This window comes from Micromys minutus (assembly GCF_963924665.1).
Source record: "Micromys minutus genome assembly, chromosome: 27".
NCBI lineage: Eukaryota > Metazoa > Chordata > Mammalia > Rodentia > Muridae > Micromys > Micromys minutus.
The window spans coordinates 28346264-28371007 of NC_137962.1; the positions used below are offsets into that span (position 1 = coordinate 28346264).

Consider the following 24744-nt stretch of genomic DNA (forward strand, 5'->3'; position numbering starts at 1 on the left):
AAGGTGCCTGAATCTCGGAGGGTGTGTTTGAAACACTTTTGGTTCTGGAAAGAGGTACTTGCTCTGTCTTAACAGGCTGTTTCTTGTGCTAACATCTTTTCATACCATGGGAGAGAGACTGCCTAGTGCCTACTTGAGAGACAAGCACAGGAGTGCGAGAGAGTTGTCTTCCAGACGTTCTCATAAAGCCTATTCCAGTGATGTGAAGGAGGGAAGGAGAGAGGGAGGGAGGGAGGGAGGAAAAGAGGGAGGGAAGGAGGGAGGGAAGGAGGGAGGGAGGGAAGGAGGGAGGGAAAGAGGGAGGGAGGGAAGGAAGGAGGGAGGGAGGAAAGGAGGGTGAACACAAATGTCTTAGTTCTATTTTCACTGTTGTGATAAAATTCCATGGCCAAAAGCAACCTGGGGAGAAATGGTTTATTTTATCTTGTATGCAGCAGAGGTCATGAAGGGAAACTGCTTACTGGCTTGTTCCTACCTCAGCCTGCTGTTTTATATTGCCCTGAGGTGGCGCTGCCCTCCGTGGGTGGGGTTCTCACAGATTAATGAAGAAAATGCTTTATGGACGTGTCTATAGTCCAGTCTTTTAGAGGCATTTTCTCCATTGATGATCCCTCTTCCCAGATAACCCTAGCTTGTGTCAGTTTGACAAAATTAATCAGCACATTATTCACATGATTGTTGAATCCGTTGAACCGGCTTTTTTTAAAGTAGTATCAGCAGTTACTCTGAGGGGTTGAGAATGTTCCATCTGTGAGCCTGGGTACCTCAGCTGTCAGAGTAGTGCCTTAAGTGTGTTCTCTCATTGGGGTGTGGGGGGGACTCAGAAAGTGGTCATTAAACAGTCCATGAAGATGAGTGTACCCTGGGTCCCGATTTGGTGCTCAGAACCTGGAAGGATGCTAAAAATGCTGGTTCTGCTATCTATGGATGAATCAGTGTCAGAAGGGATGAGGTAAACCAGCCTTGGGGTGGATTTCCTTGGGTCAGTTAAACAATCAGTAAGGCTCCCTAACTGGTTGGTTCTAATTTGTCACAAGCTGACATCAAAGTCAACCGTTCCACTAGCCCAATAACTTGGATATATAGGCTTTTCCTGGAATTAAATGAGTATGGAATTACCTGTTGTTTCATGCAACTAATGGGATGGAGGCACCTAGCATTAAAGCTTTGCTTATAAGGACAATTCTTTAACTTTCATGCAGTTTATGGATTGTTAGAAAATCCCCTTATCCCTTCCTGCATCGCTGTCTTATCATCCATTTGAGGTTATTACCTATATAATAGGAACTTTGAGCATTCTACTTTAGGCACTGTACTCTTGTTGAAATAGAGGTGCCCTTCCCCCGTTTGGCTTAAGAAACCTAGGTTCTCAGTGATATTTCTCGGTCTTGCCAGGATAGCTCAGAGGCTCATCCCTTGAAAAGTCCATATTTTGGATTTGGCTGATGGCAGGAAGCAATGAGGCCTTGTCAGAGGCTAGCAAACCTGATATGGTGGTAGAGCTTAAGGCGCAGACCCACCTTGAGGTGGCTGTGGACCACACAGTAGTTGATCAGGAGGCAGAGGCAAAAAGTGAGCTTCCTGACATCCTCACAATCCAGCTCCGTCTGCTTCTTTTCCTCACCTCTTTCTCCTATACTTCTTCCTTCCTTCCTTCTTTCCTTCCTTCCTTTTTTCCTTCCTTCCTTCCCTCCTCCCTCCCTCCCTCCCTCCTTCCTTCCCTCCCTCCCTCCTTCCTTCCTTCTCTCCTTTTCTACCTTCCTACCTTCCTTCCTTCTTTTCCTCCCTCTCTCTCTTTCCTTTATCCTTTCTTCCTTCTCTCCCTCCCTCCCTCCTTCCTTCCTTTCTTCTCTCTCTTTCCTTCCTTCCTTCCCCCCTTTCTTCTTCCCTCCTCCTTCTCTGTCCCCCTTCTTCCTTCTTCCCTCTTCTATCACTTCCTCTCCTCCCTCCTCCCCTCCCCTCCCTCCCCCTTTCTTCCCTCTCCCTCTCTCTTCTCCCTTTCCCAACTTCCCCCCTACCTCCAGAGCATCACAACAAAATCTGCCCCCCCAGGGTTTGTAGTTCTTATAAACATGATTATTTCCTGCATATTGAATCTCAAAGAAGTTTACTACAAGCTCAGTCTTAGATAACACACAGAAGACTATCAGGAAGTGTTACCAAGCGTGCCAGCTGTTCCTTTTCCTATAAATATAAGCAAAGATTTGAAAAGTACATCTTAGCCTTTTGGATGGGGTTCCTCTTTATAAATTCTCAGAGCTGTCTGGTGAAAGGCGAGGGATGCTAAGTGAACTCCGAGAGGCAAACAGCAAGTGAAGTTGTGAAGGAGGAACTGGCAAGGACAGCTGCAGGGGAGTGGCACTCTTTCCTCAGCATAGCAGACGTACCAGTGCATTGCATTCTGTTCTTGCTGCTGAGCAGTCACTTGTAAACTGATGGATATATACTTGATCAGCAGCAACAGGTTAGCGATAGAAACCTATAGAAACCTGCACCACTGTTTTCCTTCATGGTTTTTTTTTTATTTTTTTGCTAAAAGGCTGATAATAATTATACAATACCTTTTCAGGAGCTATTTGGAACTCTAAAATGTTAATTTTGCAGTCAACGCTGGGGATGACTCTTATTTTTTTCTTCTCACAACCTGACTCTGGTTCAGGCAGTTTTGTGCGGCGCATAGGTCCTAGCATACTTGGAAGTTGCCTAGCATCTCTTGTGAGTGTCTTAAACCTTATTGGAAAAAGCAATAGCTGAACTCTGAGGTGTGCTAGCAACCTAGTAACAGTGGACACTTAGCTATTTAGAAGAATTAAAGGTACAGCAGCCAGCCAGTCCTAAGTGCACTAAGGGTCCTTGTCCCTTAGATTCCGTGTCTGTTTATCAAGGTTCCTTCGTTAGAGATAAGGATGTACTGGTTTTAAAAACGAACTCAGGCCATTCCGACCGTCGGTCTAGAAGCATTATTATTAGAAGGTGGTTTCTGCACTTCTCAGAAGCTAATTAGTCGCTGCATGGTTTACCATGCTGAGATGCTGCTGTGATTCATGGGTGTTTATCTATCACAACAGGCTTTTCTGATGCTGTTTGGTTATGAAATTGCTTATATTTCTGACTCAGGCCTTTTTAAAGGGCTTCCAGCAGTTTTTGGAGGCAGCCTCTCTGTATCCTGTATAATAATAGGTGGCCAGTCAGCTTGCTCCTGCGAATGCCCTTACACGGTGGTGGACCGGGTGCAGTTTCCCGACAATGCTTCTCAAGTCAGGCATGATGACAAGCTTTCTTGATGTAACCTCATCTTTTTTGAAAACAATAATTTAAATTTTTAACATCAGGAAATAACATCAATGTGGAGTTTTATGGCTATATTTAGTCTAGAAGGCTATTAATACTTGCAACACTAATTCTTTATAGTAACCTCGTAAGTTTCATTTGAACTATTAAAGTTAGAATTGGGGGTTGGGGCTGGAAAGATGGTCCGGTTAGTAAGGTGCTTTCTAGATCAGCCGGAGGACATGAATTTAGATTCCTGGCACTTAAGCAAAAGAGGTATGCATGGCAGTACATACGTAACCCTAGGAGAGAGGAGGCAGAGACAGGGTAGCTCCAGAGGCTTACTAGCCTGCCATCTAGTCAAAGCAGTGAGCTTTAGAGTAAGTAAGAAACTCTGGTTCAAAAACCTGCGGAGAGCTATAAAGGAAGACACTGACACCTGACATTAGCTTTTCTCACGTGCACACAAAGGAACAGGTGCACACACAGGAACATGTACACACAAAGGAACATGTGCACACACCACAGGAATGTGCACACACAGGAACATGTGCACACAAAGGAACATGTGCACAAGCAAACACCACATAAACACATACAGGATAAAATAAAATTTGACATCTAATTGGACATTGGTTCTATGTTGTTAATGATTAAAATAGAGAGAAAAATAAAGTTTTCCATAAGTAATTCTCTTAAAACATGTACATCATTCATATACACACTTGAAATATCTGACTATTCATTTTGAGAATCATCGGCTAGTATCTTTGGTTTATACCAGGGCAGAAATCAGGAGTCTCCATACATTGTCTTTACAAAAGATGTTGTGTGCATAATAAAATTCATGATTGTTTCTCTGGATGCTTGTGTGGTTCATTTAAACCTATAACTGAGTTAAACGAACACTTCATAGTGATTTAAAGACACACCTTCACATTTGCTGGTTTTACTTAGCAATCATTTATCAGAACAGAGAGATTGAGATCTGGACAGATTTTTTTATTGATTAGTGAAGAGTGGAAAGGAGGTACTGGATAACCTAATAATGACGTCACATCTGGGGCTTCTCAGAGCTGGGCTTGGCGATTAGGAGTCCAAACATCAGCCACGTGCATGAATTGTTCTCATTAATAGCAGGGTGCTGATTAGCGGGGCTTGTTCCTCCATCCCCTCTCCTTTGTGTCTGCAGTGGTGGTAATATAAAACCTCAACTGACAAGGCCACATTCTCCCATAAAGGATGAAAAGGGTCAATGGCTAGCGGTTTTGGCAGGCTCTGAGACAAGTAGGAGGAGAGGGATGCTGGGAACACTACATGTAGTTAACCAGTGTCCCCAGTATATTCAGAAGACTCTACGTTTCACTTGCTGCATGTCATGGGCCACTTATGAGTCATCTCTGGCTTTATCTTGAATTTAAATCATCAACTTCTCCTCCTTTGTCTTCTTCCTATGATGATGATGATGATGAATAATTATTGTTACTATTGTTATTATGTTTTTCATGACAGGGGTTCTCTGTGTGGCCCTGACTATTCTGTAACTAGCTCTGTAGACCAGACTGGCCTCGAACTCACAGAGATTCACCTGCCTCTGCCTTTCTTGAGGGTCAAAGGCATTCACCACTAAATAGTCTCTGTTTTATTCAGATCACACAGTAGGGCCTTTGTTGCTTACTGTAGTCATTGGTTCATCATCCTTAACTTGCTTTTCTCTCCTCATGTATCATTTATTTCTCTAATCCTTAGTAGTTTGAGTCCTAACTACATAACTCCCTTGTCCCTCTCTCTTTCTCTCTACATCCTTCTACAAGCATTGCTACCTTACGATCAAATTTCTCTACTCCAGCTCGAATTATCCTTTAAAACTGAAAATCTGGGCCAGGGCTATGTCTCAAATGGCTGTACATTTGCCTAGGAGCATGCATGTAGTCCCAGGTTCCATCCTCAGCACCGTGTAAGCTCGGTGGGGTGACATAGACCCCGAGATCGCAGCAGAAGCATCAGAAATGGAGCACGTCTTTGGGCATATAGCAAGTTTGAGGGACCCACCCAGATGTGAATGTGATGAAACCTTTTCCTCTTTTGTGCTATTCAAAGACTTCTAAGTACCAATCCTTTGATTCAGCTTCAACAGGAACTCTTCAGTTAGAGTTTCAGAGCAGATATTCCTATTGCTATAACCCCTAAGCTTGATGTGAACCATGATTTTATCTCCTGAGGCAGCCTCTGGTCCAGGTGCCATAGATGTGCCTTGATCGATGTGCATGGCTTTCTGTCCTCCACGCTTCATTTCTTCAATGCTCTCCACGCACGTAACAATGAATCGATGAAGCGCGCCATGCTACTCCATGCGGTCTCAGTCTTGTGCTCACTGGGAAGAGCTGTCTGTCCAGCTGGTCTTGTTCCTGAGTCACAGTCGGAGTGCAGCAACAGTTAGCATCACCCACGGGAACTCAGGGAATGTCTTCTCACCACCGTACCATGTCATGTTCGCATCATTTACTTGGTTACATGCGTCTTGTGCTCGGCTTCCTTTGTACGCATGGGCTCAACGTTGTGTATTATTGCTGACAGTACTGGCCCACAGTGCAGGTTGAACTGAATCCAGAATCTGACACTTCCTATCTAGAGATAATAGCGACAGTGATGGTGGCCAGAGGGGAGTACCTTCTGAAATGAGGTGCTTTATTCTGTTAACTCACTGACTTTTCTGTCTCTTTGAAGGAGTTTTAATCTTTCCGCTCCGTAGACGAGGAATCAGAGACCCGGAAAGGTTAAATAGCATGTATTGGCTTACCCAGCTTGTAACTGATAATGGCGCGTGTCAAAACGTGTGGTCCCTAAGCTGACTGTCTGTGGTGATGATCCAGTATGGCATTAACACTGCCTTCTGGCATCTGTTAGGTTCTTTGGCTTACTCCATGCCCTGGGATAATGTCCTCCGTGAAGTGGGGTCATTGCTTGCTCTCCTTAGAGATGTGCTGAGGGTTAGGGCTATAATTGTTACATAGAACATATGTAACTAACAGAACGAGGCAGTTTTAACAGCAATACTAAATCAGTATTGACACCCACCGAGATTCTGGCAGCTCTCCTTACTGACAGTGTAGAGATTTCAGTATTATTTCTTGGTCATTATCCCTTACCTTCAGCACTCTGGTATCTTTTCTAAGCATCAAGCTTCCCAAGGGCCTGAGGAAATGTCTACATTTCTTGTCAAACCTGTGGTATTGCTTAAACGTATGGTTCTGGTTTCCCATCATCAGTGGGTTAAGCGGATGAACGATGAAGGCAGATCTCTGGCTAAGAGAGAAAGGGAAGAAATGTTTCTACCTAGTCCAGAATAGAAGACAGGAAAAAAAAAGTCCAAATCATAAATTAGTACTTGTTTGTGAAATCTCATTGAGATGGTCACGTAGTAAAGGAAAATGGGGGGAATACACAAATAACTTGTTAATATTTGTTGAAGGATCTTTAGTTCTGGGATCCAGAGAAGGCTTTTGAGGGTGGGCTCTGCTCTACTGATACCGCACTGAGATACTGACAGTCTAGTTTAAAAATCTTTCTGCTTGTGCCGTGAAACTCACAAATTTATGAGCTTCTCCACATATTCTGGCAGGCAGTACAGGAGGAGGGAATGACCAGTGAAGCCTAACTCCTCACACACTTGCCTTACTACGGTGAATTTCCAGTATTTTTCTTTTTAATTTAGCTGCCTAGCTCAAAGGTGGGCAAGGACAATTAAAATGCGACAAAAAGGACAAATGGTAAAATGTCAAACAACTGTGCCATTGTCAGGGAGTTTAGGGAAGGTCAAAACACGGGGTGGAAGTAGATCTGAGGTTTGGAAGGGCATGGAAGACCGACAGAGACTCAGGGTACAATCCGTTAACATGAGGGACCCATGAGAGAGAACTATGTGGTTTAGGGTAGGGATCGACACACCGATGTCTATGGTGAATGGACTGGATACTTTAGTGGTCATGTCCAGCCTGCCTGAGCCCCGGGCCCGATCTCTATCAGGCAGACTTTGCTGTCACTGAGGGCGGGCAGCTGTTGCTGACTGTAGATGAGGAGGTCAGCATCTGAAACACAAGGACCCCAGGCCAAGACGCATAGAGTCAGGTGTCTAGGTGCATTATGCAGTACAAACTAGTCCCTTAAAGGCAGTTCTGTGTGGGTCTCTGGTGCAGTTCTGGTAGGGATGGATTTATGTTATCTATGTACATAAAGGTTCAAGTTCTGTAACTAATCATATAAACACATTCCTCACACACGCCCCCCCCCCCAGCCCCGAAACAACTGGTCTGTCTGAGATCATCTGTTTTTTTGGACCTGTACATTTCTAAAAGTTCTGTCATTATAAGCTATCCAGGCCACTGAATGGCATGAGCTAAGGAGACATTTTTATTGGTAAGCCAATGGGAAAAAAATTGGTGTATCTCTTCTAGATAATGGATGAATAGTTGATATAAATTACTATATTATAAACGGTGTTTTATTTTTTCACTGTTATCTTGACTACATTCCCATATAGACAAAAATATTTTAGCAATTACATTGTCCTTTAAAAAATAGATTTATCTATTTATTTTATGTATATGAGTACATTGTAGCTGTCCTCAGACACACCAGAGGAGGATATTGGATCCCATTACAGATGGTTGTGAGCCACCATGTGGGTGCTGGGAATTGAACTCAGGATCTCTGGAAGAGCAGCCAGTGCTGAGCCATCTCTCCTGCCTTTTTCTTTCTAGAGCATAGTCTTATTTCCTTAGCCTGCAAAGTTAAAAAAGCAGACCTACGCCGTTAATGTAAGTCTGTTGAGGTGGTTCCACATATGGCCTTTTGAATGACAGTTCAAACTAAGCATTAGAAGGTAGAGGAAGGGGCATAAGAAGCTCAGTGTCATTCTTAGTCACTGTGTTCATGACCTCACTAAATAAAAGTTAAGACTGAAGTAGCTTAAATAATAGTACAAGAACTATTCAGAGATTGGGACCTCACATACTGCCTTACGTATGTGCCATAGTGTAAGGTCAGTCACAAACAAACTCTTAAGTATCTGATAACCTGTGCTCGCAGCAAGAGTGAGAGGTTGTATTTCTATTCGTCGTTGAGCCTGGCGTGTGTTCGTGTGTTGACATGTTTACTTACCTCTTCACTGCAGGCATTGCATCCATGACGGTACCCGTGTACATTGCGGAGGTCTCGCCACCCAACCTGCGAGGTCGCTTGGTGACCATCAACACCCTCTTCATCACAGGCGGACAGTTCTTTGCAAGTGTTGTTGACGGAGCCTTCAGTTACCTGCAGAAGGATGGATGGAGGTTTGTAAATAGATCTTATCTTGAATTCAAATAAACCATGACTTTGAGACACCAGAAAAGCTGAAATATTTTGAATCGTTGTAATTTGTAAGTAGGCAGTATCCTGCAAAATTGAAAGAGTAGTCAAGAAATACATATTTATCTTAATGATAGACAAGAAAATTCCATTAAGAGTTGGTATTTGCAGAAGAATGTTTTTTTTTCCTAAACATTTAAGTGCATACAATCTTTTGCATATATATTCATGCAATATCGTTAAAATATTTCAGTGACTGGCAAGCTGTCTATAAACTGCAGATATAGCTTGCTTTTGGGTGTAGGAGGCTACATTGTTATCTTAAACAATATTTGAAAATACAAATTTAATTATTTAAAAACTGTGTATGTAAAATTAAAAGGAAAACATTCCTTGTTCATAATTTGAATCAAAATACATGAGAATGATATGATGATAAACATTAAAATAAAATATAGGAAATATACTTGTAAAGAACAAGTTTCTATTAAGGCTTAAAGATGGGGCACAACATATTTTATCCATTGCTTTATACTGTTTGAAACAACAGACACATGCTATTATTTTAGGAAATGGTTACTAAAAATTACATCATGCTACAAAATATTGTCCAATTTATTTTTATGTCAGTGTTTTATATATTATTATGTATTATATCACATATAATGTAATTGTATATAATATATATAAAACAAGCATTCTTTCAGCATTGACTACTTAGACTCTGTAAGAATGTTGACTGAGGGGGGCTTGGGCCCTTGCTTCTACAATGTTTGCAATATTGAAGCAATGTAAGAAAATGCTCCTGTTATGGTGGAGAGACAGGGACCCAGACTGCTATACAGGTAATACCATAAGCCATGTGGGTTGAAATACGCCATGAAAAGGCTTTATGAGAAGTCAGACGAAGTCAGCGAGAGCCCACCTCTCCTGTGGACCAGGCTCACTGGCCCAGGTCCACAGTTGTAATAACAGTCTGCTGACTAGCTTTCTCCTGCCACAGTCAGTCTCTACAGACTTGGAGATGGCCGGTACATTGAAGTGGAAGCTTCAGTCTTTCTTAGCTGCTGTGTAGATTTAAAAAAGATGCTTGCTTATGTTACTAGTGCAATCTGCTATTTTGGATCTTTGAAGCTTAGGGCAAGTCAGTGCTTATGTGCACATACACAACTTTAAGAAGATCTAAGTCACCTATTACATTTTTGTATTTTTTATTGGGATTAATATATATCATATAAATTATAATATAAATAAAATTCAAAATGAATATATACATATACATTATATATCATATATATGACTACTAAACATGTTAAATAGTTATCCTTTCAGTGAGAATGTGACAAATACTGTACACAATATATGTATATGTATATATATAATGTATGTATACATATATATGTATATATGTGTGTACTATACACTGTATATATATATATACAGTATCTTTATTGTATACAGTACATATATGTTTATGTATATATGTATGTGTGTATTTAAGCCACAGTCCCACTGAAAAGCTAGCCATTTTACATTTTTAGTAGTGGTTAGAACAGCAAGAAAGGCCATAAAGTAAAAAGTTTATGAGGTTGATGCACTGCTGTAAAGTTAGAGTTGCTGGGGCAAGCCTTAATCCCCTTAAAGGTTGATGAAAAAAAAATCCTAGCTCCAAATAAAAATCTGTCTTCTACTGTAGAGAAACAAAGATATTTTGTGCATAAAATAATCTGTATATCCAGCCCAGTGTTTGGTAAACAGCAACCACTTCATGGATGAGTTTCACGATTGTCTCCTGTTCTGATGCATGAATCAAAGTTGAGTTCCTTGGGAGGTGGCTTGCAAGAGAAGCTAAAGGGAAGTGAACATTCTATGGGTTGGATTTGCTTGCTGCTGAGGATGGGGTGTCCTGTGGTAAAGCAAAACCCCAGAGAGAGAGAAAAGAATACGATAGCAATTATGAGTACTTAAGGTAGCAAATGCTAGGGAGATGGGTTGAATTCTGCGTATCTAGGGATGCAGCCAAATAGGGTGTCATCTCTTCAACAGAGAAACTGTAGATGAGCTATAATCATTTTTTTATTATTGCTTTTATGTTTTGAGATTATAATATAGCCACATCATTTCTCCTTTTTCACCCCCCTCTCCAAATGTTCCTATATACCCCTGCATGCTCTCTTTCAAATTTGTGACCTCATCTTTTTCATAAAGTGTTCTTACATATGTGCGCATGTATACATTACTAAATATGTAAATACGACCTGCTCAGTCTATATAATGTTACTTGTCCATATGCTTTCATAGCTGATCTGTTCATTTAATATTAAATAGCTCAGTGGAGACTCTTTCCTAGGGAAGACTATTTTCCTGCTTATCAACATTGCTGAGTTGCCTGTATTTTTTTTCCCCCTGTGGGGTTGGGGCTTCCCGAGCTTTCTCCATCCACTTTAGCAGGTCTGTTGGTGTCCCTTCTTCTGCAGCTCAGGTGGTGGAGTTCAAGTTGGTGCTACTTTGTAACTTCTGAAATTCTCATAAGGTCCACTCTCACAGCCAACTCCCTGTTTTTCAGGCTCTTACAATTTTCCTATTCCATCTTCAGCAACGATCCCTGAACCCGAGAAGAAGCAGTTGGGTTGTAGATTTATCAGTTGGGATGAATCTCCCAACAGTTCTGCATTTTGGTTGGTTGTGATTTTTCTGTAATGGTTTCTATCTATTACAAGGAGAGGTTGGTTTCCTTTATGATGGGTGAGGACTGTACTTACCTGATAGCCTAAGGACAGATGCTTGGAATATAGTTAGGAACATTGCTGGTTTAGTAAAGTGGCAGCTGTAGGTTCTCCTCCAAGATCCACGACTTCTTTGATCTTCTGTTATCCGCTAGTTTCCAGTGTCAGGCATGGCTTCCCTCTTGCTGAGTGGGTCTTAATTCCAATTAGAGAGCTGCTGGTTTACCAATATGGCGTGTGTGCCACTGCTGCATTCTGGGAGTTCTTGTGACACGCTCGCTATTGTTAAAGCTCCTATGTCTCATAGCTGGGGAGGACTGTTGGTTGCTTCTCTCCCTTCTGACTCCATGAAAGCTAGTCCTATGGGGAAAAGCTTTCAGTTCATATGCAGCTTGGGTCGCTTAGGCCCAGTGTCTGAAATGCACCATGGGTGTCTTTAACAACAGAGATTTACTTGCCTTCTATCACTGGCAGCAACCAAGGTCTATAACACTCGCCTCTTTTGTTTACAGAGTGTCTTGAATGACCCTGAGCAACCTTTCAAAAGAGGGCTTCTTATGGCTGGTACTGAGGTTTTCGTTAGTGGTCTTTGGCTCTTGGAGGGAACATTGTCTACCTAGATGGGAAAATGTTATTTACATTATATAAACCCCTGTCAACCTGAGCCAGTCATATCTGGCCAAGAATAAGCAGGAGCAGCTAAGGAGCAAGCTTTAGCGACCTGGGAATTTAGTAGGGGCAATGGCAAAGTTAGTCTGCCATCAGGTAGATAGAACTTGAAATCCCTGATGGGTGGCTCTTTATTTTTAAGTTAAACAGTTATCCATTGCCTTAAGAACACAGTGTTTGGTTTTGTGTTTGCAAGCCTTAGACAACTTTTAACTTATTTTTATTATTCTGTTTTATGTGTATGAGTATTTTGCTTGTATGTGTGTTTGTGCGCTGCATCCATTCCTGGGGTCCACAGAGGCCAGGAGGTGGTGTTGGATTCGTGGGTACTGTGAGCTACAATGTGGGTGCTAAGAATTGAACATAGGACTTCTAGAAGAGCAGTCAGTGCTTTTAGACTTGTCTCTCCAGACCCTTAGAGACTTAAAAAAAAATGATTGTGTTGTTTAAACTGTGAGTTTCCTTCTCCTAGAATCAGAGTATGAAAGTTTTAAAAGCATCGTCAGTAAGAAGGTATTTGAATGTTAATCGAAAGAACATTATTTGTCTGTCATTTGAAAGGTGATGTTTTCTAAAAACACATTTACGTTCACGAAATTTCCTTAAAATTGGTGATAACCAGTAATGGCTGACTATATCCGAAATAATAGAATGTGGGTTAACCTGTCTTAAAAAAAAAATCATTGCACTAGCATTTTAATCAAAATGAATTTGGAACACATCTATCGAATAGAGGTTAAGAGCTGGGCTGGAATTACAAATCTAAATGCTGAAGAGACATAGGATGTGCTATTAGAAGAATTAAGACGTAATCCTTGTACAGATAGTCTAGTGAAACTGGGCGTGTCGCCGAAGGCTTAGTTTCATGGTGTGAGTTGATTAGCCTGAGGTCTCATACCCACAGGTAGCTGATACTTCAGTAGTGTTATTGGGTGGATCGAGTGAGTAAATCCTTACGAAAATTCATAAGAACCTTTCGATCAGCCCAGATAGTGCTTAGTGCTACTTTCCAAAAGCATTAGCTTCAGACTCTATATCCATGTAACCCCGTTAATAAAAACCACTCTCTTCTTCAGCTTTCTGAGATTCCCCAGTGAAAAGCAAATGCAGGTTGCCGACGGCAGGAGAGGTTTGTCCGAGACAGATCTCCCCAAGGTCATGGCACACCGTGGACAGAATATAGAAGTCTCTTAATGACCGGAGCATGGAGGAGCTTTAATGGAAATGACAATGTGCAGTATCATCATGGTAGATATACTTCGACAGACTCATCATATAGTGTGCCACATTGGCTGGGGATGCTGATGTCAGGGATGGAAACACATGTGGAGAGAATGGGTGTATGGGAAACCTCTGCACCTTCTCTTCCAGGGAGAGATGACAACAGCAAAGACATTGAATGGAACTGTGTGTTTGTGGTTCGCACATGAGTTCCTGCGAGACTGACAGATCACTTGTTCTTTTATGGCTGAAACAACCGCTAGAGTATGTTAAAGGAGACAGCCAAGGGGCCATTATAAGAATTGATCTGGAATAGTTAAGATACTTTCCTGTGCTATGGGAACGTAAGGTAGTGAAAACACAGGAGTGAATAACGGACAGGCGAACGGAGAGCACATAGCTCAGCAATGCAGATAGAACTGTAGCCCCAGCAACTGTTACATTAAATGTTAAAACTCAGGGAGGAAAAGTTAAAACCCATCACCACATACCTACATGGCACCCAGGCTTTTGTGCTTTAGATGAAAGTGAGAAGATGGGACTAGAAAAACAAAAGCGAGGTGCTGTGATGTTAGTAGTCGGACTGGACTTAACGTCCTGTCGGTGGAGATGAGGACGGCTCACAAGATCAAAGAGCCCGTTCACGAGAAGCGGCAGCGGGGATAAAAATGTGGAATGCAAGATGAAAGCCTCAAATAGAGACATCAAAAGGCAGCGGGTGCCGATTACCTAACGCTGACTTTGGTTTGTCCCACCCAATAGCTTTACTGTGTCTTATTTGTCAGGTTGCTGCTGGCAGACTCTCTGTGGCAGACATTGGTCAGATGCTCAGTATTCTATAAATGTTTATAAGATTTTTTTAATGAAGAAATATAACGTTTTTAGAATGTGTCCTCATGTTATTACATTGGAAAGCAGTAGCAATGAAATAGCCAATAAAGTCCCAAATATTTGGAAAGTGAAGCAAGATGTTCTCAGTACTTACAGATATGCCATAGTTTGAGTGAGGATGCCTTCCATTGGTTTTTATGTTTGAATACTTGGCCCTTTGTTGGTGGAACTTTTGGGGAAAGATTATAAGGTGTGGCCTTATTGGAGAAGGTATGTCATTAGGAACAGGCGTTGAGGTTTCAAAAGACTCACGCTATTCCTAGTGTCTCTCTCTGCCTCTCACAGCATCAACATGCAACCTCTCAGCTGCTTTGCCTGCTGTGCTTTTGCTGTCAGTGATTCTAACCCTCTAAAACTGTAAGCCCAAATTAAACAGTTTATTTAGTTTTTAATGTGTTGCTTTGGTCATGGCGTTTTGTCAAGGAAACCTAGAGAAAGGGATTGAAGGTAAAGTATATTAAAGCAGGTGACTCAGCTACAGTGTATAAAACCATGTAGCTTTAAAAGATAATCTTGCAGGAAGGGCTTAAAGTGATAATCTGACTTTCATGTGAAGAGACTGGAGAAATGGCAAGAGTGGTGGCACATGCCTTTGATCCCAGTGCTGAGGAGAGGCAGCTCTCTAGTCATCTCTGGACTAAAAGTTCTGCACAGGGAGATCCATCTCACAGTGAGACCTAGCCAAGGATGAGAAGGAATGGTGAGAGGAGGAGGAGAAGGGGAGGATGGAGCCAAGAGGAAGAAGAAGAGGAGGAGGAGGAGAGAGGAAGAGGAAGAGAGAGGAGGAGGAGAAAAGAAGAGGAGGGAACAAAGAGGAAGAAGAAAAAGAGGAGGAGGAAAAGGAAGAGGGGGAGGAAGGCTAATTGTTGAAGTTGTTAAACTCAAAAGTAAGTAATGAAACAATAAAATACACAGAAAGTATAATAATGGAAAGACAGTAGATTTGATTCTGTGAGAAGATTATTAAAATTATTGAAGTGGCTATGACTCATTATGCTAAGAAAAATGATAAAAGCTTTGTATTTGTTAAAACCAGGAATAAAAGAGGGTGTACCATTCCTCTGGAAATTATAATGCCATTAACGGTTTATAAACCGTAACTTTAACAGGCATGTTACTTAACAGTTACTCTTTGCCAAAAATGTATGCCAAAGCTAAATCAAAGGACACAAAATCTACATTTCTAAATAAATGGGAACACGATTCTTCACCCACCAGCCGGATAATTTCACCAGCAAGTTCTGGAAAAGACTGAAGGAGGCGTATCTCTCACTCAGGTCTATGGGTAGGCACACACTCCTTCTCTGAGCTGTATCGCAGCCCAGGATAGTGAAGAGTAAGACATGCTGCCTGAATAAGGACAGACATAAAGCAACATGTGCCCCAGGGTTCTCAGTGAAGTTCCTCAGCAAGCGAGCTCAAACACAGACACAGGACTCTTAGCAGGCCCTGGCTGTGATAATCAACTGCCAAGGGGTCAGTATAAAGGAAATGGGCATATTCATGTCTGGGCTGGTGGTTGGTTACAGAGGACATGCATTTCCCGATAACACATACAGGGCTCTTTGCATCTCTGCCATGGGTTTGATGTCCAGTACTGGAAAAAATTACCATGGACTTCCTATTGGTTCCCTCACGCTGTTCCATTTCTATGCTGGCAATTGAATGTATTTATTTTTCTGAGACAGGATCTCCTATAGCAGAGGCTGGCCTCGCTCAAGTGTACTATGTGCTGAGATGGGCTCTGAGTTCAATCCCCCTGCCTCCACCTCTGAAGCTCTGGGATTATAGATTTGTGCCCCAATGCCTGAACTTTTCCATGAAAACTCCCTCCATTGAAATAAGTCTCCTGACACTTGCCATTTTTTTAAAAAGCTGCTATCATCATTGTGAAGTTAAATTATCTTGTTTTGTTTGAAATGTCTGGTGTGGGGGCTCTATGAGGCAAGGGGTAATTGTTTATTACTGCATTCATATGCTCTCCAGCTTAAAGCTTTGCCTGGAAGATTCTCAGAAAGTAGGAGAAATAAACAATCTCTGTCTGTGTTTCTGTCTGTCTGTCTGTCTGTCTGTCTGTCTCTCTCTCTCTCTCTCTCTATCTATCTATCTATCTCTCTCTATCTCACTCACTCACACACACACACACACACACACACACACACACACACACACACACACACACAGAGAGAGAGAGAGAGAGAGAGAGAGAGAGAGAGAGAGAGAGAGAGAGATGAGTGAGTGAGTGAAAGAGTTGTTATGGAAACTGTCCTATGAATTTAGTATGGTACTTCATTTACTTTGCAATTTAGTTTGAAACTAACATGAGCAGAATGCCTCATTGATTTAAACAGTGTCGATCTGTTTCTTTTAAAAGATGTCTTTTTTCCTGCCATAACCATAGACTCTAAATAACTTTCTCTCAAAGCCACTAAATACAGATACAAAATTACTTCTCGGGGTCATTTTCCTTTAAACCGAGACACCGAGCCAATACTTTGTTGCATTTGCTTATTTGGTGGATTCTGTTTTATAAGTTTGCACTGAATCCTTTTCTGAGGTAGCACAGAGGATGCTCATTTGCAAGTCATAAATCAGAAGGGAGTAAACTGAAACACCTCAAACTGACACACAGGAATGCCGTTTATTTTATTGTATTGTATTTTATTCTTTTTACCAGCCCTTGCCAACCATTGTCCCCTGATTAGCTAACACAAAGTATGGCATGTGTAATGGTCTGCATGCTTTGTGATGACAAGGGAGCAATGAAGTTAATTTGCCAAAATCTCAATTTGGCAATTATATTATCTTAAAACATGCTACATGCTTTTTAAATTGTGTGTGTGTGTGTGTGTGTGTGTATGTCTGCATGTAGTGCATGTAGGGGGGGGCCAAAAGCAGGTAACCCTTCTGATACTGTCATTTCTCTAGCTAGGCTTTTCTCATTAAATTGCTTACTGTTAAAATGGAGTTGAATTTCAAAACACATGATCAAGTAACTTGCTGTTAGGTATAGTATACTAGGTGACCAAGATCAGTGTCACCTTCTTGACAATGTAATTGTGCGGGTATTTCCCACTGTTGTGTGATAGAGTTCTTTCAGTACACAGATTGTTCATACAGTCGTTGCCTAAGGACCTAGGAATTAGATGAAAGCCCACAGCCACAGGAACACTGAGTGACCAGCTCTGAATGCAGGGCTGCAGGAACAGTATTCCTCCATGTGGTGTGAGGGATCTGGGGTTACAGGATTCTGTTTTCATTGGCATCCTTAGCTAGACGGTTTATTTTCAGATCTATGCAGCATGGCTGCATCTCTCATTAGATTTGTTTGTTATGCTTGGAGATCAGCCTAGTTCTTGGTCTTTCTTATACATTCAGAAGACTTTTTTTGTCAGATAAGCAGCAGAATATTGACTCAGAGAGAATGTAAGAAATCCTGGCAGAGCATGCTAAGCTAACATAAGTCTTCTTTCAGTAGCTTTCAGGGAATCTACTGATTCTGGTAGCAGACTCTTTGTATTTTCAGTGAAAGGGGAAAATATTTACTTTTATTTGTGAAGGCCTGCCAGTTTGGAAGCATCCAGGTTCACGGGTAGTGTGTGAACATGTGCAGTACCATGAAACCCACAAAACTAAGGCATGTTTGAGAATAAAACATAGATTGCATCTCAGTATTTCTAATAGTCTTGTAATTTACTTGAGATGTTCAGCATGATCTAACGTGGACTTGATTTGTTAACAGAGAGAAATGGGTATAAACATAAGGTGGAAATGAAAGAATTGTAACTACAAATCTAGTTTTGTTACTTGATTTTGAGAGTTTTATATAAACAGTACTATTATTGGACAGTCTTCCTTAAGTCCTGATTGATTATACGTAAAGCACACTTTCAAAGACTGCCATGACAAATCATTGTAGAATTGCCCAAAAACATCAAGATTTTCTGTGGCTATGAAAAGAAACAGAGATTTAGTGTTTGGGACTTTTAGAGAGTATTTCTTGAGCACACATATCTTAACCAGGGTTTCTATTCCTGCACAACATGACCAAGAAGCAAGTTGGGGAGGAAAGGATTTATTCAGCTCACACTTCCACATTGCTGTTCATCAGCAGACCAAGTCATGGCAGGAACTGACAGAGGGCAGAAACTTGGGAGCAGGAACTGATTCAGAAGCCATGGAGGGGTGTTGCTTACTGGCTTGCTCCCCCTGGCTTGCTCAGCCTGCTTTCTTATAGAACCCAGGACCACCAGCACAGGGATAACACCATGTGGTGAGCTCTCCCAGCCTTGATCATTAATTGAGAAAATGCCTTACAGCTGGATCTCATGGAGGCATTACCTCAAGGGAGGCTCCTTTATAGCTTCAGCTTGTGTCAAGTTGATGAATAAAACCAGCCAGTACTACACAGTTCCATGGCAAGGAAGTGGGGGAGTTAGGACTACAGCTGCACAGCAGCAGGATCTTGAATCCGGTAAAAACACAATTGCTGAGGAGAAACAGAGAGTCTAGGCCAGTCCTCTGTTTCTTTCTTTCTTTTTCTTCATTTTTTTATTGGATATGTTCTTTACTTACATTTCAAATGTTATCTCGTTTCCTGGTTTCCCCTTTGGAATTCCCCCAATTCCATCCCCTGTCTGCTGACTCTATGAGAGTGCTCCCCTACCCACCCGCTCCCTCCCATCTCCCTGCTCTGGCAATCCCCTACACTGGCATATTGAGCCTTCACAGGGCCAAGGACCTCTTCTCTCCTTGATGCCTGATAAGACCATCCTCTGCAGTGTAAGTTGCTGGAACCATGGGTCCCTCCATGTGTATTCTTTGGTAGGTAGTTTAGTCTCTGGGAGCTCTGGGGGATTTGTTTTATTCTTGGATATTGTTGTTTTTCCTGTGGGGTTGCAAACCCCTTCAGCTCCTTCAGTTGTTTTTTTCTAACTCCTCCATTTGGGACCCCATTCTCAGTCCAATGGTTGGTTAAAAGCATCTGACTCTGTATTTCTAAGGCTCTGACAGAGTCTTTCAGAAGGCTTCTTTATCAGGAACTTGTCAGCATGCACTTCTTGGCATCCATATTATTGTCTGGGTTTAGTAACAGTCTCTGGATGGCCCTTTCTTTAGTTTCTGCTCCAAATTTTGTCTCTGTATTTCCTCCTGTGGATAATTTGTTCCCCCCTTTTAAGAAAGATTGAAGCATTCCCTCTTTGGTCTTCCAAATACTTGAGCTTCATGTGGTCTGTGAATTGTATCTTGGGTAATATGAGCTATGGGGCTAATATCCACTTATCAGTGAGTACATACCATGTGTGTTCTTTTGTGATTGGGTTACCTCACTCAGGATGATATTTCCTGCTTCCATCCAGTTGCCTAAGAATTTCATAAAGTCATTGTTTTTAATAGCTGAGTAGTACTCCATTGTGTAAATGTACCACATTTTCTGTATCCATTCCTCTGTTGAAGGACATTTGGGTTCTTTCCAGCATCTGGCTATTACAAACAAAGCAGCTATGAACAAAGCAGAGCATGTGTCAACCAACCCATTAGGAAAAGATCTTTACCAATTCTACATCTGATAGATGGGTAATATTCAATATATAAAAAGAACTCAAGAAGTTAGACCCAAGAGAATCAGTCCTCTGTTTCTACCAGCTCAGTCTCAACAAAAAATCCCACAAATGTTCCCTACTTCCAAGACTAGTGCCTCCTGCTGAGGACTAAGAGTTCCAACACCAGGACTTCATCTTCAAACTGTCATGGTCTGTCATTGGCTTCTATACACCCAGGTCTGGTGTGCAAATATATTCAGTTCAACTTTAAAGTCCCTACAGCCTTAGAGTCCCGGTATTGTTCAAAAGATAATATAGTTTATGTGGTTTAATTCTAGAAAATCTGACTTTGTGTCCAACAAACAAACAAAACCATAACCAACCGACAGTTGTAACATACAATGATACAGATAAATCTGTCCATTTTAAACAGGTAGAAACGGGAAGTGTTGGGACCTAAAAATGACAAACTCTACTCATGAGTTTGTGAGTGTCATAACTAGGGTTACTGAGTAGTCATGTAGCGCCATGTTGACATCAGGGGCTTGTGGTAGACCTCTGGGTTCCAGTTGCTTTCAGCGACTTCACCTCTGGGGTCTGTGGCATATGTGGCCACTCTCTTGAGCTGTCTTGACTCTGTGCCTGCAGCTTTCTTGACCATTTATTTCTTGTTTTAGTATCTCCAATTGCCCAGGACTCTACTGCCGGGTAGACTCTACCTTTTCTGCTTCATTCGGTGGCTTCCACGAGTCTCATTGCATGTAATCAAGCCTGCTACCTACTGCCTGCCCTTGTGGGCTTTTGGAAAACATGGTACAAGCCATCTTGCATAACCCCGTCACACTTTTCTCTTCCATACAATACAGTGCTATCAGACCACTCCAAATTCCAATACCAACTTCAGATATAGTCCGGCCCCCTCTACCAAAGCCATAGTGGCCTCTGGTCTTCTACCTGGTGAAACCTAAGAAAGTATTTCCGTAGGTGCTGAACTAGTACATACTGGAAGCTTTTGTTTAAATGGATTTTTCTTTTAATGCTCAAGCCTTCTTTGGGTTTGCTGTTGCTTCTGTGGCACACATCTTAGTGTCCTGTAAAGAGAAGGGTAGTTTTGACAAAAACGAGTTTGGGAAACACATGAAATTGTTGCTTGAACTGAACCTGTCTGCTTTCAAGGTCAGTAGGGTAATGGGCCAAGTGGCTATAGCATTTGAGTGGTTTTGTTTCTTCCAGTGAACTATGATCTCTTTCCTTAGTAGAAGGGGGGGGGTCCTTCAAAAGCTATAAAATATTTTGTTTTGGTTCTTTTTTTTTTTTTTACTATGATGGTTTTCTGTATCACCTTGAGGAGTTCCATTTTTTTCCCGCATCATTTGAGGGGTTGAGAGATAAGAGAGTAAGAAGAGAAGAGAGAGTTTGATTTGAATGCAGAATGTAACTCTGTGTTCAAGCTCTTCTAAAGGATTAAGGCTGGGAGAGAATTTTGTCAGGCTCAGGTTGCAAAATGAAATACAGATTAAAAACAATTTCTGACCTATCATATCTGTCATGTGGAACATTCTTTCGCTCCCAATGATATATATATATTTTAAAAACCTATTGTTATTTGATTGTTTCCCATGTAACTTAAAGAGAAATAATTCCGGAGGCTAAAGCAGGAGATTGCAAAATTAGTGGCTTGTTTAGGCCATGGAGTGAGACCCTGTCTCAAAGAAGCAAAGATTCTTTTTAACTGGTGGCTGTGTTTCCCGTGCTAAGGTGGTACCGTCCGGAGATTCCGGCTTAATCGTGGCCTGCACTGTGAGAAGAGCGTGATATTGCTTCTCGGCAGCTGCTCTGTTCCTACTGCCTTGCAGTTATCCAGCCCCAGATGGGGGAGACTTTGCCACACACTGTACTGAGGGTAATTGAGAGCTGTAGCTGTTAGCATTCTGTCTAAGCCCCGCCCCACAGTTACCTGGCAACAGCCAGGTTTGACTGACACTATAAAAAGGGGCTGCTCGCTCTCTCCTCACTGTTTTGCTCTCTTGTTCCTCTCTTCTTCTTGCCTTCTTACCCCTGCTCTCTCCCCATTCCCTGCCTCACTTCTGTGCTCATGGTTGGCCTGTTCTCTATTTCTCTACTCCTCTACTCTCCCTCTCTTTGCCTCCACTGCCCTCTTAACACCCCTTCCCATGTCCTAAATAAACTCTGTTCTATACTATAGAGTGTGTGGCTGGTCCCTCAGGGTCTGCAGGAGGCACCCCTCTTCTCCCACACTTCACCACACCCCCATGCAGCATATCCCTCCCTCCCCTTTATCTTTTTATAAACACATCGATCGGGGTAGCCATTCTTGACTTTCAGCTTTTGCTCTGTGGCTTTAGGTGCATAGATCTGAGTAAGTCCCACTTTCAGCAAAGAACTTCAGAATTTTCTAGCCACGACGCTCAGGTGAATGCAATTTTTAATGAGTTCAGCATAGTTAGTTACTAAGGTAATTACTAAATATTTATCGTAGCTTGGCTCTTAAGTATAGGGGCCAGACTGACTGGGCATCTTTTGTATCTTTTTCTCCTTCCTAAGTAAAACAACTCCTTTGTGTTTCATTTCTTAATCTATAAAGGGAGTTTGATCATGTGAAGCACGTCCTAGGGGTGTTGTGAAGATGGCGGGTGGCCTGTATCTTCGAGTTTTTTGAACAGGGTTTGGCACGGCTGCCGTCCTTTGTTAGCTGTCAACAGCTGTTAGAAGTGTTCCGAGAACCAACTGAGCATGTCCCCTCGATTAGAGTTCCATATATTTGGGAGTGACAAATACTATGTAACATGCTAATTAACCCGCGGCCTAGTTACTTAGCCTGATAACTTAGGACAGCAGAACCCTGTGCCTTAAACTGTCTCCTGGAAGAAGACTCTGAAGATGCACAGGTAGAAGTTGTATGAAGCCTTTAAAGCAATGCCCCTTGAGGAGCACGTCACATGACCTCGCCTGTAGCATATCTGATGAGCCGCAGCCACTGTGAGGCATCCAGGGGCCCATCAGGGAAGGATATGGGATTCTCAGCAAATCTGTTTTTAAAGACTTGAGAAGTAAATTGACCCTGAGCAATAAGAGTTTGTTGTCCTTGGCTGACAACATCTTGAAGGGACTGCCCCCCCCCCCCCGGTCTGCTTTATTCTTCAATTTCTGGTGGACAGGTTGTAGGAACAGATATCCTGCTAGCTGTGACCTTCTTCATGTCAAGGTTGGTATATTTTAGAAAACATCTTGCTATAATACTGAGGCTATCTTAAAGAGTTTCAGAACTTACCAGTCCCCCCCCCCCCGCCCTTTTTTTTCCCAGAGTCAACTCGTTTTCCCTTCTTGGCCGGTTGCATCTTTTTACCTCCAAAGGTCAAATGGTCTTTCCTTGAAATTTTGGATGCTTGCTGTTCGTTTTTACCACAGGGAGTTTTAAATGTTTAGACCTGTGGCTCTTGGCCTCATCTGTACATTAGCACCACCCAGAGAGCTCTTAATGAAATAGAATTCTTTGGGCTCAGAGCCCAGACCAATTAATCACAACCCCTAGGGAAGGTGGGGGCTTAGGTACTGCTGTATTTAAACCACCCTCTGGGAGATTCACACGTGAATACTGGATTCAGAGCCCTTCTTTAGCTTATGATAGTGAGGTCTCTTGGCCACCAGGGCCTTAGTTTATCACAGGAATGCTTGTCATTCATCTGGTTCCTGATTTCTGTGGATTCCAAAGACTGACATCCTCTGACAGAGCTTAGCTAAGCCTGTGACGTTCCACTTCTGTATCTTAGATTTTTTTTTTATCTGGAATTTTTCACCAGCGTAACGGCAGTCTTTCCCATTTCACCGGTATATGGCTCTTCAAGAAGGAGGATTTTTCCCCCCTGAGTTGAGGTATGGGGTTATCTACCCATCTCAAAATTTTTAACCCAGAAATGTTCCTGTCCAAAGGAAAGATAGGGACACAAAATGGAACAGGGACTGAAGGAAAGACCATCAAGAGACTGTCCTACCTATGGAGCCATCCCATCTGCAGACACCAAACCCCTACACTATTGCTGTTTGCCAAGAATTATTTGCTGACAGGAACCTGGTATGGTTGTTCCCTGAGAGTTTCTACCAGCACCTGACCAATACAGATGCAGATACTCACAGCCAATTTTCAGACTGAGCCTGGGGACCCCAATGGAAGAGTTAGAGGAAGGACTGAAGGAGCTTAAGGGGACATGCAACCCCATAAAAAGAACAATATCAGCTAACTGGACCACATTAAACCACCATCCAAAGAGTATACATGGAGGGAACCATGGCTCCAGATACTTACGTAGCAGAGGGTGGCCTTATCTGGCATCAGTTTGAGGGGATGCCTTTGGTCCTGTGGACATTTATGGCTTAGCTTAGGGGGAAGCTACATTGGTGAGGCAGGAGTGGATAAGTGAGTGGGGGAGCACCCTCATACAGGCAGAGTGAAGGGGGTAGAAGAGGATAGGTTGGGGGGTTTTGAAGGAGTAACTGGGAAGGGGGACATTATTTTAAATGTAAATGGATAAAATGATTAATAAAAAAGAAAGTGTCCAGTATGAGAATATATGACATTTATAGTTTTCTTGGACTAGTCTTTGCACAGAGAAAGATTGGCTGAGAGTTCGGGTATTTTTCCTACTGCTGTGCAGGCTTAGGAGTTTTAGACCCAGGATCTTGAAATGTTCCATTGCAAAGCACTCAGGGTCTAGAGCATTCTGGCTTCCAGAGCCCATACATGCATGGGTTCCTGTTAAGTTTGCTTTTCCTTTTTTGCCCTCTTTCTTCTTCTGTTTCTTTTAATTTCATAAAAATACTATGCTCTGGGTTTTAGTATCACATAGCAAAGTGCAAAGAAGTATTTGTACATTTGGGGGTCTGAAAATGATGTGGTTTCTATATTTATCTGTGCAGCTCTTTCATCCTTCCAAAAAGAGGGAAAATCAAACATGAAAGTTTTCATCTATGGGGAGAATCTTATTTCATTTCAAACCCATGATATTTAACACATAGAATAAGGCGTGTACCTGAAATGCTGCTACCTGAGTCTAAAC

At 42.1% G+C, this 24744-nt stretch overlaps 1 protein-coding gene across 1 annotated transcript in view; it reads left to right on the forward strand.

Annotated features, from left to right (window-relative positions):
* Positions 1-24744, forward strand: part of SLC2A13 (solute carrier family 2 member 13) — a gene marked incomplete at both ends in the record, with an annotated part of 282775 nt that overhangs the window by 45168 nt on the left and 212863 nt on the right. The window contains one exon of the mRNA XM_080939275.1: positions 8444-8603. Coding sequence (XP_080795401.1) covers positions 8444-8603 — 160 coding nt within the window. The remainder of the gene's footprint in view (positions 1-8443; positions 8604-24744) is intronic.